The following is a 17,101-nucleotide window of genomic DNA, read 5'->3' as shown; positions in this document are numbered from 1 at the left end:
TTCTCCCTTCTGCCCAAGGCCACTGGTGCCCATCCTTAATCTTATAAACTAGTGGGACACTTCTGCTTAAAGAGGGCAAACTAAGGCCTACGATCTCCCCTCTGCCTTCCAGACCCCAATACAGGATAATCAAGGGATTTTTAAAAGGTCTGAACCCATAACAGAGAAAATGGCAGGGAAACACTAGTGACCAAGAAAACTGAAGCCATGTTTAGAAGATGGAAAGCTGGCGGAAGAGGGTGGAGGAAACCACAACATGCGAGCTGAGTGGACCCCTCTGAGCACAGAGCCCGCCTCCCAGAGCTCTGGGGGAGGTCAGGACTCTGAGACAGAGTGGGGTGTGATGCAGGGATCTGAAGTGGACACCGGGAGGGAGTCTGCGGGGAGCCCCATCCACACACGCCAGCAGCCAGGCCTATAACGTCTCCCACACTGGAAGTTTACTCCTGGAGACATGGGCAAAGCCCAGGGCTCGGGGACACTAAGAGACGCGGTAGGGGTGAGGTGTGAGGCTGAAAACAATGAAAATCTGTGAAAGGAAGGCTGAACCCCTCACCCTCACCCTCACCCTCACACGCTGCATTTTAACCCTGGGTTTGAAGCTGGAGGGTTCCTTTCTGGAGAAATGAATCAGGTTGAAAGAAAAGACCCCCACATGGAACCAGGTGAAGATCTGGAAAGAGCCAGCCAGGGAACCTCCAGGCTGGTGAACACACGGAGGCTCCCAGAGAACTGCAGCCCGGGGAGGGCAGGGACTCCCCCATACCTTGCTCTCCGTGTCTCTTCCGTCTGGCTGATCCTCAGTGACACCTCAGTGGGTGAAGCCATGTGTTGCTGAGGTCACGCCTGCTCTTGGAACTTGACGATATTGAATGGAAGCCTGCAAACCTGAGTGGCCTCACCCTGGGAGACATTTTCATACAATGCAATGATGAACTAGATGAATTAGGAATGACTACATGGGAATCTAGATGTGTGCTGGTATCTCATAACTGTTAAAGTTCTTTTGCTAAAAGGTATCCATGGTCAGTGACCAAGGGGTGACCTGTGATGACATGGAAAGAGATTTGGTCTTTGTCCTCATTCCTGGCACAGAGCTCCTAAGTCCTCTGTAATTTCCTAAGTGATAGGGGTTGTAGGAGGTTCTTTGGTTCTAACCAGGCGACTCTTAGCAGCCCCTGTATAGCTTCAGGATGGGGGTTGCTCCCCAGGAAGACCAAGCCTCGATTAGAAACTTGCAACTTTCAGCCCTACCCCCTAACTTCCAGGGAAGAAGGGCTCGAGATTGAGTTAATCACCAATGGCTAATGATTTGATAAGTCATACCTACATAGTGAAATCTCCATAAAACCTCTAGGGTGCAGGGTTTGGAGAGCTTCCAGGTGAGTGAACACATCAAGGTGCTGGGAGGGTGGCAGGCTGAAGAGGGCATGGAAGCTCCTGGCAACCCCTGACAATACATTTAATGATGTAGTTTGTCAAAATTTGTCAGATTATTTTGCATGATTGCAGCAAGCAGGTCATTTGTATGGGCCTGCACTACTGTGCAAAGTGAGGACTACCGGTGCATACTCTGGATGAACTGAATGCACAAAGTGACCGGTTTCTCTTTGGGGGGATGTTGGGAAGGAGGTGAAAGCAGAAGAAATGTGGTTGCTCTATTTCAAGGGACAGATCTGCAGGACTACCTTCCCACTTCGAGAGCAACTTTGGGATGAAAAAGAATCAGGGACCCAATCTATTTGATAATTTACAATAGTTCATAAAATTAGATTCACATCTCTGCACATTAACTCACTTACCTTTGATGCCCTCCTCAAAATATTCTACTCACAATGATGAATGATTTTTTAAATTTTTGTCAAGAGGAATAAAAACTGTTAATTGCCTAAGAATATGAAAAAAATAGTAAAGCTTTTATTTACTATGCCATAATTTAAAACATTTAAGAATCAAGTCTTTCATTCCTTTACAAAAAACAGTGCGTTCCTTTTCCCCTTATACCACATGCTATGGAGCACGCATCTTTCCTGTGCATCGGCAAATTGTCTTACTCTTAAGCTTGGATTCACTTCCAATATTTTATCATTTATACTTTCCATGTCATAGAATATCTCCAAGAGTCCCTTTACTGTGACGTTTTCTGCCAATGTCACTTCCCCTGGCACATAGTTTCCATTTCCCTAATTACGTTGACAAGTTCACGTTCACTATTTCTCTGGCCGCATATCTGTCTAGTCTCCAGAACAGCAGCCGTGTCTTCACTCCCTTGTCGCCTTTTTCTCCCATAAATCCGTTGCATTCCATTCAGTTTTACCCTCAACCTGATCACTTTTCATTTCTTTGCTGCACTTTTATCTCTGTTGGTCAGTTTCCTCTTTCAATGACCTACTTCTGGAAAATGCCACGTGGATTTATCACTGGAGACGAGGAGGCAACATGGCTGCACCCTCAGCCATCTGTGTGTGAACTGAGTAACAGGTGTGCAGTGACTGATCACCCACATACTTCAAAGAAGTGACTTTTGGTCACTAATCATTATGCATCTTTAAGGCGGGGGTTTATAGACTGGCGAGCAAGCAGCAAAGTTTCTCCTTTCGGCAATTACTTGGTTAACGATACTTTGGTAGCTGAAAGGTGAACAGCGTTGTTGAGAAACTGCTGTCACTTAACCGCGCCTTGACAGCCGAAGCCCATGCGTACTGGACGAAGCAAAGAACGGCTTGGACTCAGTAACTGGAACTTCTAGCTCCGACCTATCTTTCAGTGCACGAAATTGCATTTTAAAGCAATCTGAGGGTTAATACTGCCTGTAGCCTGATTATACTTTAGTTTAAGGCCGGGATGTTAGAGGAAGTGATATAAATGAGTTCTGTACTGTGTATCTCTGAAATTAAGGAAAATTATTCCATTTGCTATAAAAGAAAAAAAAGTGCACATTTTTTAAAACCTTTAAAAATATTCAAATCAGTAATTCACTTTTGTCCCCACCAGTGTGAACTGCTGTCCATCTGTGTACTCCTTTCTTAAAACTCACCATGTTCCACACATAATTTAGTCTCCGATCTGAGGCTCCTTATTGGAATTACCTTACATTACCTCATTCACTAATATTGTTCAGACTGTTGAAATAGGTCAAGGTAAAATACTGTAGTCTTCTGAAAACAGGACCTTTTTGCCCAAAATTTCATTCATTGAAATTAGTTTATGAAACCTAGATTCATTCTTTTTGTTCCAGAAACTTAGTATCATATGAAACCAGACAGATCCTTTTTTTATGTACCAAGGATGCTACAAGGAAATAACATGAAAACGAGTTATTTTTTTCTGCTTAAGAATATACAGTTCTCAGATGTCTGTAGTCTCCTTAAAGTATGGTTTCTAAACTGGAAGAGAAAGAGGGAGGGCCGGTAAGCTGCCTTCCCTTCCCACCTTTCAAGACGGAGCAAAGCCCAGCACGTGATGTGGCCTGCCCACCACGTCTAACCTGCGCACAGCTCCCAGCCGGCACTAGGACCTTCAAATACGTACCACCACGGCTCAGCACACATTAAGGAAAGCCACCCCACCCAGCAAAATAACCCTGTGCCGGCATACACTCTCATCATGCGGCAGGCAATGTTCCATGCATTCCACATGTTAACTCAGTGCTGAAAGGAACTCTGTTTGGTAGATCCTACTACCATGTCTGTACAGAGATGACAAGCAAAGAAAAATTAACTTGCTCAAGGTCAAACAGCAAGCACGCAGCGGAGCCAGGTGTCAAACCCAGCAGTCTGGCCCCAGAGTCCACACTCTTAATTTTCAAGTGGCTCATTTATTAAAAAGCAGACTTATTTAATATGTAAAAGTACCTTCTAAATCTTTTAGTCCTGATTTTTTAATGAAGAATGTGTATTTCTCTGAAAACTGTTCTTTAGTTTATTGAAAGAATTTTTACAAAAAGAAACGAACAGCAGGAACCCAGCCGTCCTGGGCAATCCCAAGCCCTCCTCCCCCTCCCTCGGCCTCTGTACACAGAGATGCTGTTTGTTTAGCGCGCTCTGCTCTTCATTTTCTCTCTTGTCCATTTTCCGGGCCTCTTCTATGGAAAAAGAAAGGTCACATGTGCTCACACAGCAGTGAGCCTTCTGGCCCAGGGTCAGGATACAAGGAAAGAAAGGCGGCAGGGTGGGGTAGGTGGGTAGGAGGTGGCTCCCACCCCTCACCGGACCCCCCCAACCCCACACCCCACTCCCCATCCCCTGCTCACTTACATTTGATCCTTTCTTTCCCGGCCTCTTGAGCCCCTTGCCGTGAGCTATCTTAGCCCGGAAGCTGGATACATCATCATGGCTCTCACGAGTGTTCCACTTGGAGCCTTTCTTCTTCCCACCAAAACCAAACTTCTGGTTTTTATAGCGTCGCTTGGCATTGGGCCTGAAAAAAAGCAGTCTTACAGGTTAGCTGCAGCTCTGCAAACCCTGATGAACCTTACTTACGGCCCAGCAATAGCCTCAGGTTCCCATCTGTAAGCAAACGCTGCTGTTACCCAGAACCCCATCCTTGGCCCTACACTGCACCTCTACAGACTCCCCAGGCAAGCTCATCTACTTACAGTTTCCACCACCCAAGCAGGAGAACAAGGCAAGAGTCAGGAAAAGACCCAGATATATCATGTGGCTCACCGTTTATCTTTAAAAACCTTTCTATTTAAACTAAATCTTGCTAAAGCATCCTCAGTTGTCTCTGCTCCTCTCTGGTGTTAAATGCAGTTAACATTCAGATGTAATCCATTTTTGAACGGGTCGTCCCACAGGTTCTCAATTCAGCGTGTCCAAAATCACTTGTCATCTCCCTTCCTAGACTGGTTTCGCCTCCTGTCTCTACGCCCTAACTTGAGATTGGTGGTCTCACCATCTATTTGGCCCCCCAGGCCAGGGACCTGGAGTCAACCTTGATTCTCTCTCCTTCTCCTACTCTCTACACCCAGCTCAATTACTGAGTCCTGTTCATTTAACCTCTTGAATATTCCTTCTATCATTCTCCCTTCTCTAACCCCATTACCACTTCCAGGTCATTATCCTTGTTCTCTGGACTTCTTTAGCAGTCCCCTTATCAATTTCCCTGCCTCCCTCATTTACCTAAGTACCACTGTAATTTTTAAAACATGAATATGATCTGCTCACAGTTTTGAGTAAGGCCCATCAGCGTCTCCCCACCGCCTACTGGATACAGCCCAAGCTCCTCACAAGGCCAACAAACACTGCCCAGCACTCAGCCCAGGTCCCCCAGCTACACCTGACCACGCTCTGCCTCACACTGCATCCCCCGTGGGGCCACAGGCTGGCTGTTCCTCACACACAAGCCTGCCGTTCTCCTCTCTCTGCTTTGGCTCATTCTTCCTTCTTCCCGAAACCCACGTCTCCTGTTCTGGGTAATTCTTACCCATCCTTCAGACTAAGCCCCAGGAGCCCCTCCTCCAGGAAGCCATCCCCAGACCATGTCACATATTTCTAGAACGTGCTTCCATACTACTGCCTCAATGCCTCTGTCACAGTGTGTACCATACTGCACAGAAATGATCACTTCCCCAGGACGGCTGTCCAGGAACACATAAAGGTGAACTAAAAAGAACATTAACAATATCCAACATTATCCTTTTTAACTTTCCTAACATTTTGAGTCACTTACAATTCACTCATTTTCCTAGAGGGGGAAATTAACATTTAGAAAGGTCAAGTAACTTGCTCAAAGCTACCCTCCTAATGGGTGGCAGAGTCCAGATGGGAACACTAGTTCTGCACTCTTAACCATCACACTGTGACATCAGGCATCAACTTTTACTGAGCATTCACTTCAAATGTGCCAAATGCTGAAATCACCCCACTTTAATCTTCAAAGACTGAAGTGGCTAAATGGGCCCATCACACAGCCCGTAAGCCTGGGCCACAGGCACCGCCGCCCTCTCACCACTCTGAGGCCGCTCCTGTGCACGTCCCTGCCACATCGTGAACTGGGAGCCTGTGCACACCACCAACAAAACAGAACCAAACACTTGTACCCCTTCCTCATCTGCTGGCCTTTGGCTCCCTCCTTCGTGCTCCGTGCGACAGGTTTCTGATCCCCGTCAAGGAAGTCCAGTTTATCAGAGAAGCCTGGGAATGAAGAAGTACTTTGATCAGCACCATCATATTTTAAAAAGATTAAATTCCAAGAGGGTGTTACTTACAGAATCGGTATTAAGAGGCACATCCTGCTTCCCATACCATTCCCAAACCTTAGGTCCAACAGTTCCCAATCAATCAAGCCTCACAGCCCCATATGTTTGTTAGAATTAATAAGCATCCTCACTCCCCTGCATCCTTAGGAGAGAATATACTGACCTTTCTGATATTTCTTAATGGCACTCATCATGTTTGCTTTCTCCCGCTGCCTCTTCTGAAGAACCTCCGTTTGCACCTGGACATGGACACAGGACCGTTACACCCATTCCAAACCAGCACTGCAAGTGTCTTCATTCTCTCAGTAATCTCACGGTGACAATGCCACCACCTCTGAACACTGACTACGTGCCACAACTAAACTATGGCACTAAGAGTATTCTCAGTTTATCGCCTCAACAACCCAGTGAGGTAGAAATTCTTATGACCCTGAAACTGAAGCACAGAGAAGTTATGCAACTGACCTGAGTCACACAGCGAGAAAGCGTGGAGCTGAGATTCACACGCAGGCAATCTGCACTCTTATCCCATGACACAACCTGCCTACTAAACTGCACAGATCATGTTTATGTCTACACCCAATTCTCCCACTAACTGGGCAGATTAAATATTTAACCTACTAGTGCTAGGTAATGAAAGTACTAACAGAAAAAAAAATCTCAAAAAAAAGAAGAAGAAAAAAAGCTTTAAGGACAAAGGGAGATCTTAAACTCTAAGGCAGGGTTTCTCAATCTCAACACAAGGACAGTTTGGACAGGGTCACTCTTTGTTGGAAGAGGACAGCCTGTCCTGTGCATTATAGGATGGCTCCCTGCCTTCTATCCACCAGCGGCTAATAGCACACTCCCCACAAAAACCGTCTCGACATTGCCAAATGTTCCCTGGTAAGCAGAATTATCCCCTACTGAGAAACACAGCCCTGCAGTTTCCTCAAATTAGAAATAGGGAGCCAATAGGCCTAAGCTTTTCTTTGCTTTTGATAATTTATGTTAAACCAACTGCCCAAGTCTCTGAGTTGATGTCATCCGTCAACAACCACAGCCAGGGGTGGGGGGTAGAGCTCAGTGGTAGAGCATGTGTTCAGCTTGCAGGAGGTCCTGGGTTCAATCCAATCCAGGGTGGGTAGGGAAAAAAGCCATATCCATCCAGCAGCTCCACAGCTGCCCTTCTGCAGAGCCCAGGACACCAATCTGCTCATGTTCTGCTAAGGATCCATCAGTGACATGACTCTAAGTGTGGGCAGCAGTCAGCACCCAGATCACAAGTGAACACGTCCAAAATGCTACCCAAGTCTTAATGCCCGTGCTGATCCTCACACTCATTTCCTCCCACAGCCCTCAGTTTAATTCCTGTCATCTTCCTTTCTAGATGACCGTGAAATAAATAAGAAAATCAAGAAAAGTTCCATGGTAGGGTTTTACATTAGAACTTAGACAGGCACAAACATACTGGTGCCATTTTTCCCTCTGACTGGATGACAATCAATAATACAGTTGATTCCTTTAAGGACTTCACAATCACCTAGGCCAGTGGTTCTCAAACCTGAGTGAGTATTGGAAATATCTGAGAAGCTTTAGGGGGGAAGGGGAGAAAACATTCAGATTCCCAGAGATTCTCAAGCCTAGAAACCTGTTTTGAAAAACTCCCCCAGGTGATTGTGCTGTGGGGTCACATTTGGAAACCACTGATCTGGACCCAACTCTTCACTGTACAGGTGTACAAACTGCAGCCCACTGCATGACTCACCTGCAGTGACCATACTACCCCTGGTGACACATATCCAGGAAGGATGGTGCTTGTGGACACTAGCACACACCCCACCGTGAGGTAGCAAACACGTGATGGAACACACACAGGACACAGGACCAGCTCAACCTGACTGAAGATGGCCCCATCCCGTCCCTGCCCATTTTCCTTCCCACCTTCTTTCCGTATTTCCTAAGTGCTCGCAGTTGCTTGGCCTTTTCCGACTTCTCCATGGCCACCTGTTTAGCCTGCAGCTTCTGTCGAATCTAAAATACAAAATGATGTTTGAAAATGGGCTAGCTGCTACTGAGGGGCTACCGCAGCAGAACAGGTATTCCCAGCTCTGCAGACTGTGGAACTTGAAGGAACCTTGTAAATCATCTATTTCAAGCCCTGTGTTTTACACACAAGGACAATAAGACCCAAAGGCTGACCGCTTTGTCTCACACAACAGCAGTATCAGCCACGGAGCCGGAACTTCAAGGAGACCTTCCCTGTCCCAGCATGCTGTTTGTTCCAGGAAACAAAACCGCCTGCTTGCTGCTGTGCCAGGAGAGAAGACTAACTTCTCCCCATCCCCACTGCCTGCAGGCTATGGTTAAACCAGCACGCAGCCTCAGCCCCCTTCTCCAATATACATATACACAGTAAAAACTCAAACAGACATCAGGCACCTAGCAGTTTGCATTAAATACACACAAGTCAGTTAAAGGACAAGCAGTTGTCAGTTTGAATCTGCAGAGATGGGTCTGGGCTCATCTCTAAATTAGCTTCCCTGGGTACCACTGAGATAAAATCTCCCCAAAATCCAGCTTGAGACCCAAGGGAACTATTTAAGTATATCTTGGAGTAGATACTAGTAATTCTCTTCCTCCCAAAGTCAAATGAGGACCAAGTTCTACCTAACCCTAAATGATATACCAAACCTGAGCCATATTTTAATCCCCTATTTCAAGGAAGAGAAAAACTGAGGCTCAGAGAAAAGTAATTGTCTATAAGTTCCAGCACTGCCCCTCCCCACCCCCCAGCAACGGCAGAAAAGAACTGTTGTCTTCCACACACCGTGCCATGACCATGCCAGCTGGGAGATGCAAAAGGCCCCCTTTATCTCAGGGACCACACTTCTCACAGCACTTTCCTCTCTTTGTTTAAATTAGGAAAAAGTCATCCTTGTATTTATTCAATTGGTGGTGACTGGCATGACTCTGAAGTAGATAATCGAGATAATAATTGTCCTCTGACAACTGGTTTGGTCATTGGCTTGTGCCTATGTTTTTTTAAACACTAAAGGAGATAAGCCAGCTGAATACACTTAAGTATCAAGCCTCAGCTTTCCAGAGAAAACCTTTTCTGTTTCTCACCTTCTGCATCTGCTGATCAGACTTGGCCATCTCTGCAAAATAATCCGTGGGCCGCTTGGTGGGGACTTTGAGCTGATGGAGGCGAGGCAACACTGCAAGCACAGCTGCTTGGGCCTGACGGTAGCTGGGGATGTGCGACAAAGTGTGAAATTAGCTAAGGGAAAGAGGCCGTTAACCCTCCTAACGGCCTCTCATGAGTCACCCGAGATCAGGATCTGACCCCCACCAGCAAGAACAAACACACGAGCAAAAACGGTAATAATACCTCATTAACTTATTAGAAATTTAGATGTACACTCTTTTTAAAAGGGGTGGGGAGTACTGCTAAAAATAAATTAGTAGTTTAAGAGAATGACCACTTTAGAAGTACCCATTAGCTTACAAACTAATGCCAAAAAACAAGTTCTTATGTACTCAATTTAAAAAGTCCATATAAACACCTTCTATAAGCAAATTTTTGTTCTAATGATCAATTGCACAAAAAGACTCTAAAACTGAGTATTTGAAAATAAACAACTTTAAATTGTGACTGCTAGACCAAGGAGCTCTTCTCTCAACCGGGGAAAATCTCCTAGCTCCTTAGTCAACTCCCCACTTCCAGACTTATCAGCATCTCTGAGGAGTACAGGCTCACTGCTTCACTGTTCCACCCCCACCCCGACCCCACCCCACCCCCCACTCTCAGCACAGGGACCCACAACTTCTCTCACACTTGAAAACATACATACAAGCTCATCTCCCGCTGGAAATCATCTTCTGGATCAACACCTTTCTGATCCTTGTTCTGATCCTTGTTCTGAGGTGTTGATTGAGGTCCACTGATTTCTGGTACCGGACCCAGGGTCACATCAAGCCTTTCAACCCATTCCAGATCCCGCTTGAATTCAGCCAGACACTGCTTCAGACCATTCTAGGAAATTCAGACATTAAGCTCTTAAGAAGGGAATAGGCCAAAGGACCAAGCGCTAACCCCCAAGACTCTGACAGATAATTGACTCTCTTGGAAATGCGCCGGTTGCACTTTTCCTGGGCGTAGAACGCAGCCTCCCCAGCACAACAGTGCCTCGTGCGCATCCCAAGTCCAGCACCCTCTGACCTGGCGCTTACCACATCGTTCACGGCCTTCTTCGACCCCTCTAGCACCACGTTGAGGCCTGGCTTCAGAAGCCCTCGGGAAAACGCCTCCTGCAACTATAGGGCACGATAGGCGGTCAGCACCAGGGAATGAGGACATCTCCCCCGCGCGCAGCCCCGCGAGATCCGCTGACACTTACCTCTTTGTCCGTGACAAGAGAATCATCAGAATCCGAGTCCGAACCTGACAGAGGGGGAGTGTCCATCTCGCAGAGCGCAAGTCCACACCCGCCGGAGAAAGTGGATTAGCCCGAGGTCCCCGCGACTGGAAAAAGTCGCCTCTCCCCGTCACCTCGGCGGGCTTTTAGCCCCCTGCCCTCCAGCCGCGGCCCCACGTGGACTCGAACCTGAACGGGAGCCAACTCCTCCCAGCTGCCGCTGAACTTTCTGGTCGGGACTTCCGCTTCCGGCTGCAGACACACTTCCGGTTTGCCGTTGCTATAGGAACCGCTCCGGCGTTAGGAAGTGCTGGGTCGCTTGGGATCCGTAGCGGTAGTACCTTGGATACACGCGTGGTCTGGTGATCCAGAGAGAAGAAGCGACAGGTGGGAGGGGTGCCTGGGGGTTGTCTAGAGGAGCAGCAAGCCGCGAGGGCCAAAGGAAAGCGGAGAAGCCGGAGTCGGGTCCGGGGTGCGCGAGGAGTTTGCGGGGGTGGGGGCGGGGGTGGGGCGGGGTGTTGCGCTTCTCCAAGCTCACCAGCTGCGCTGCATCTTTAGCAGAACTCTACCGGAATCATGTCCACCGTGGTAGCTCAGTCGCTGCATGTTTTTGGACTTCGATCCCACGTGTCCAACAATGTCTTCTTCTTCGATGAGCATATTGTTATATTTCCTTCAGGAAATCACTGTGTGAAGTACAATGTGGATCAGAAATGGCAAAAATTCATTCCAGGTAAAACCCTTTCTGATCTGATGCATATATCACTGTATGTGCCAGATATAACCCCATAATCCCAATACGATGATTGAAAGGAAAATTTTTTGGCCAAATCGAAAGTTTTATAAATGTAAAATAAATACGTATACATTTCTTTGTTTAATGTACAGATTAATCAATCACACATATATAGTTAAAATCATGTTAATTTAAAAGTACTTTTTTCACTGTGATTTAATGAAAAAAAATAATTTTAAAGAGTTTCATGCATCTTCCATATCATTGTCTCTGTCATCCCCAGGGCCACTTTTTGACTTGTCTAACAGTTTTACAGAGTACACCACTGTCACTACAGTACCTTTTGAATCCATGTATCGTGAAGATCCCAGAGATTTTATCCTAATTCACAATAATCATTTGTATACTGCAACAGTTGGTTTTGTTCACATTGGTCCTGTTAATGATATACATGATTTCTGCAACTTAACCACCTACTCTCTTTTTCCACTCTTTTTTGCACTCAACATGTTTTATTGTGACATATGCATACAAAAGAGTGTACACTACATACATGAAATATTTAAAGAACTATGAGAAAATGAAGGTCTGTGAGTCCACCAATAGGATCGGAAATCAAACATTACCAGTTCCAGTGTTCCTCCCTGATTGCATTCTCACACATGCACACACTCTCACCCTATCCTGGACCTTGTAATCATCCCCTTATTTCTCTGTGTACTTTTACCACATTTCTATCTGTGTGGCCTTATGTAAGATATCAGGGGTGGTTTTTTTTCCCCTTTACCAACTTTATATAAAATATAATCATGGTGTATGTATTCTGTGATTTGTTTCTTTTGTTCAACAACATGCTTTTGAGATTCATGCATCTTGATCCATGTTAACTGAGTTCATTTTGTTGCTGTCCAGTATTCCATCATATGACTAATGCCTCAAGTATATTTAGCGATTCTATTGTTGATGGACATTTGGGAAACAAAAGGGTTTTGCTATTTCAAGCCATGCCACTCTAAACATTCTTGCATTCCTGTGTGCTCATCCACTTGTGGAGAGATTCTCCAGGGCACACAGCCAGGACTGAAATTACTGGGTAATGTGGTAGCACCAATTCACATTTCCACTAGGAGTGTATGAGAGGTGCCACTCCTCCACAGCCTCACCACTTCTTGCTATTCTCATCCTTTCTAATTTTGTGCTCATCTAGTGCTTAAGAAAGGGTATCTTACTGTGGTTTTGATGTGCATTTATCTGATACTAATGAGGAGGAATACCTTTTCACATGTTTAAGAGCAATTCCTATTTCATCATCTGTGAAATGTCTTAGATCTTTTACCTGTTTTTTTAACCTTTTTTTGGTAATTTTCTTACTGCTTAATGGGCACGCTTTATGTATTCCATGTACTAATCCTTTGTCAGATATATGTATTGAAAATAATTTCTCCCAAATTGGGTCTTGTGTTTTCTCCCTCCTTATGGTATCTTGATGGACAGAAATTCTTAGTTTTAATGGTCAAATGTATCAACCTTTTCCTTCTTGTGTCATGTAAGGAATTATTCCTTATCCTAAGCTTATTAACATATTCTCCTATATTATCTCCTTGATGCTTTACATTTTCACCTTTCGCCTTTTAGGCTCTGGGTTAGGAGGGTGCTGAGTGTGTTAGGGGAACAGTAAGGAGGCCATTGTGGCTGGAGTGGAGTGAGTGGAGGAGGAGGAGCAAGAGGTGAGGCAGAGAAGTGATGGGAGGAACATCATATGGGCTTTGAGGTGAGGGCCCGCTACTCCAGGTGACGTGAGAAGCCATGGGGGAAAATTCTGAGCAGAGTAACATGATCTGACTTATGTTTCAACAGGACCATTTTGGCTACTGTACAGACAATAGATTTAAGGAGGGACAAGGGAGGAGACAGGAGACCAGCTGAGAGACTATTGGCATAATCCAGGCGAGAGAACATGGTGGCTTGGAGCAGGTGTCAGGCAATAGGGGTGGTGAGAAGCCATCAAAACCTGGATGTATTTTGAAGGCTGAGGTGACAGGTTTCCTCATAGACCTGATGTAAGTGGAAGAGAAAAGGAAGAAGCAAGGTTTTGGCCTGAGCAACTGCACCGATGGGGTTACTGTTAACTGAGACAGAAAGACTGAAGAAGGAGCAGATTTTATAGAGCTTATGGGGAGGTTTGTTTTTGACATGGTAAGACTGAGATGCCTGCTAGATATGCAAATGGGATCTTAAGTAAGCACTTTGATGTCAGGTCTGGATTCAAGAGAGAAAGAGCTCCAGGCTAGTGATAGAAATTTGAGGGTCATCAGCATTAGTGGTGAAATATGAAATCCTTAGAATGGATCAGATCCCTCTGGGAGAAAATAAGTTTATGACAGAGAAGAAGCCTAAAAAGGGGGCTCTGGGGCCTTCCTGTAGTGCTGGGGAAACAAGGAAGAAGCAGCAAAAGAATCTTTGAAGGAGCAGCTTAAAAGATAAGAGGAAATCCATGCAAGAGGTGAACATATGTCAAGGAGGAGTTGGTCGTCAACTGGGTTAAAACAATGCAAAAGCATTTACAGACTCTGCGGCCAGTCAGCATATATTAAGCCCCAACTAGGTGCTAGGCACTGGTGATTGAAAGAATGAATAAGCGAGAAAGCTGGGGCCCCTGACCTCCAAGAGCTCTCAGTATTGTAGTAGGGACAAGTATGTATTCAAATGAGTGGGACTATATAAATGAGCAGGACACTTGCTATGCCCGGTACAGCCCTGGTTCAGAAGCACAGAGAAGAGAGTGGACAGTTGTCCTTTGCCTCCTCCAGGCAATCTTATCTACGCTCACACTTTTAACTTCCCACTGTGACTCTTCCCTCAAATCTGTTTTTCAGTCCCAGCCTCTCCCCCCAGCCTTTTTCATATCCAGCTGCCTGCTAACACCTCTTTACCTGATTCTTGCACAGTATGCAGCTCACACACGATATATTGAAAAAGGAACTTACCGTTTCCCTTTTTCTCCCTCTTGCCAAGTGTCCAAACACATGATAAAGATATGATTGCACAAATTAAGTGGTCCAAATATAGATATCCCAGAAGCCCAATAAATAAACACATAAATGAATACAATGGCTAAATGAATTTAATACAACAGAAGGGTGGTATTAGTAATTAGTGCTGGAACATAATAAGGTATTTGGGAAGTGGGAAAGTGTTTAAATCCTCACTTCAAACCTTTTGCCATCATGAACCCGAGACGGAGTAAAGACTTTAATGCAAAAAAAAAAAAAAAGAATAAATCATAAGAAACTGGAAGCAAAAAAGCATGAACAAATCACAAATCTTTGGATGGGCTGTTTTCAGTGAAAAACAGTGAAATAATCTTCACCATGACCCCTGACTCCCACAGACTATGTTCCATCCCAGCTGGCACCACCACACCCTCACCCAAACCAGAAACCTACAAATCATTCATTGTTCCTTCCTTTCCGTCAGCCCTCACCCCAGCCGTCGCTGTGTCCCCCTGGCTGTACCCCTTAGCATTTCTCTAACCTCCTATTCCCATCGCCCTGACTGCTTTCTTATTGCTACCAGATCTCTTGGTTTTTGAAATAACTTGCTGAGGTTTCCTTCCCTCCATGATTGTCTTTCACACAGTGGCCAGAGGGATCTTTCTGCAGCACACATCTGACCCTGCCTGAAATTTCTCAGTGCCTTCCCGTTGGCCTCCCTGGTAAAGTCCAAACTCCTGGGCAAGGCTCTCAGTGGCCCCAACCCCGGGTTCTTCGCTGAGGCGCAGTTACTCCCTGCAGCCCTTCCAGAGATTATCTGTGAGGGCAGATTACTGTGAGGCACAGCCGTGATACTTTCAGGGACCCAAGAAAATATCTTAATTTTAATTTACTTTAAAATCAGGAAAAAAAACTAACATAATACTAAAGATCCAGCATGGACTTTAAACCGAGTCATAAACTATAATTTTTACCATTCTTTAACGGAGGAACGGGTCTGTGAAAGCAGAAGTGCCCACAAAGATCATAATGCAGACCTGATTACATTACCTAAATAAAGTATTGCACTTTAATCTTTACATCAGGCTCTGCTTTCTAGCAACCTATGGCTTCCATTCTTATGGTTACCTTATTGTTCCAAGAAGACTGCTCAATCGCCAGGTATCACCTCTATATTCCAGGCAAAGGGGGTACAGTGCATCCATTCTGGTTTTCAGGAAAGCACAAGCTTTACCATAAAGTCAGTCCAGCAGACCTCCGCATCTGTCTCATGGCCAGATTGTCACATAGATCACCTAACTGCAAGGGAGGCTGAGGAATCCAGTAGTTAGCATCCCAGCCTGGTGTATTGAGTGCTGGCCACTCAGGGCATAAAGGCGTCTGATCTGACCCTTCTCCACCCTCTAGATCCATCTCTGATCCCCGCCCCCACCGCCACTTCCCACCGGCTCACACAGGATGCTCAGGGATCTCCCACTGTGTGCAGTTCCTCCACCATCTATACCCTTTCTCACATCCACACATTTGCTCTTCCTGACCTGCTCCACCCCCAGTTCTGTTCCACTTTGTCATCCTTCAGGAATTGTTCCCTGACTTCTCCTCCCACCGCGACCTCAGTGAGGTGCCCATTTCATAACAGCCCAGACACAGGAGTACTAAGGGATGCAAGGATGGAGAAGTACCTGTTTCTGCACTTTCCTCCTGTTGAATCAGCAGTGCCTACCACTGTGCTTGGCTCGTGCTGAGTCTTGGTGAAAGCAAGATCTCCTACATCATGCCCTCTCCTTTGTTTGCAGGCTCAGACAAGAGCCAGGGCATGCTGGCCTTGGCCATCAGTCCCAATCGGCGATACCTCGCTGTCTCTGAGACTGTGCAAGAAAAACCCGTCATCACCATATATGAACTGTCATCCGTCCCTTGCCGGAAGCGCAAAATCCTTAATAATTTTGACTTCCCAGTTCAGAGGTTTATTTGCATGGCTTTTTCTCCAGACTCCAAATACCTGTTGACTCAGACATCACCTCCGGAGTCAAACCTTGTCTATTGGCTGTGGGAAAAACAAAAAGTAATGGCCATTTTTAGAACCGACACTCAGAACAACGCTGTCTACCAGGTACCTCCCAGCAGAACAAATATCGTGCAAATTATTAAAAATAGTATGAACTGTCTCTTACTGAATGTTTTCTGTGTACCAGGAATAGTGCTAATTTCTTAACATGCACTTTAAAATTCTCATAATACCATGTAAAGTATTCGTAATTATTGTCCCTATTTTAAAGATGAAGGAACTGAGACTCCAAGAACTTAGCAAGGCCTGGACGCCCTAACCCTAGGGCCTGTGTTCTTTACTCCGGCCCACAACTGCTTTCTGGTCACAGGTCAGGCCCAGAGGTGGGTTGATCAAACTTGCTCTTTCTCCCTGGTCTGCCCTCTTCCCAGCAGCATTGCTGGGCAGTGGGAAGACTTCAGGAAGCCACTGTGAAGTGGTAGATCTTTAGGAGGCTGTCTATGAAATTACAGTTCCGTGGGGAGCAGAATTTTCTATAGTGATTTTAGTGCCAAATAAAGAGGATCCGTTAGGAGGCTGGTTGGTTGCATAGGTGGTGGGTCCCAAGGAGGCTTCACCTTGGAGCAGTCAACCTGGTCTAGCATCTCGTACTCAGTTTTACAAGTTGAAGGACTCAGTCCTGTAAATGTGCAGAGATACTGGCTAGTCAGCATCTCCAGCATAGGCTCCGTTATTCTCGCAAGAGGCTGGTGTATGAACCAG

General features: G+C 45.8%; 2 protein-coding genes across 8 annotated transcripts in view; one reads left to right on the top strand and one right to left on the bottom strand.

Moving 5' to 3' along the window:
* Positions 1-3,897: 3,897 nt before the first annotated feature.
* On the bottom strand, positions 3,898-10,862 carry EBNA1BP2 (EBNA1 binding protein 2). Its single transcript, XM_006200342.4, has 9 exons — positions 10,585-10,862; positions 10,418-10,501; positions 10,039-10,220; positions 9,311-9,434; positions 8,126-8,215; positions 6,366-6,441; positions 6,044-6,137; positions 4,257-4,419; positions 3,898-4,084 (listed from the first exon to the last, which is right to left on the bottom strand). Exons 1-9 carry the CDS (start codon positions 10,648-10,650, stop codon positions 4,034-4,036), a joined length of 930 nt encoding a protein of 309 aa, XP_006200404.1. The 5' UTR covers positions 10,651-10,862; the 3' UTR covers positions 3,898-4,033.
* Positions 10,863-10,864: 2 nt separating this feature from the next.
* The window catches only part of CFAP57 (cilia and flagella associated protein 57), a 54,608-nt gene continuing 48,371 nt past the window's right edge, over positions 10,865-17,101 (top strand). For 2 of the 7 annotated variants that reach the window (XM_031684122.2, XM_031684123.2), the window contains exons 1-3: positions 10,865-10,989; positions 11,164-11,335; positions 16,128-16,444. In XM_031684122.2, the coding sequence (XP_031539982.2) occupies positions 11,179-11,335; positions 16,128-16,444 (474 nt within the window). In that variant the 5' untranslated portion in view covers positions 10,865-10,989; positions 11,164-11,178. Of the gene's footprint in view, positions 11,075-11,160; positions 11,336-16,127; positions 16,445-17,101 lie in introns of all 7 variants that reach the window. The other 5 variants (XM_072974625.1, XM_072974624.1, XM_006200554.4 and 2 more) reach the window with 4 other exon arrangements.

This window comes from Vicugna pacos, chromosome 13 (genome assembly GCF_048564905.1).
Source record: "Vicugna pacos chromosome 13, VicPac4, whole genome shotgun sequence".
Taxonomy (NCBI): Eukaryota; Metazoa; Chordata; class Mammalia; order Artiodactyla; family Camelidae; genus Vicugna; species Vicugna pacos.
This window is presented reverse-complemented; position numbering and strand designations above follow the sequence as displayed.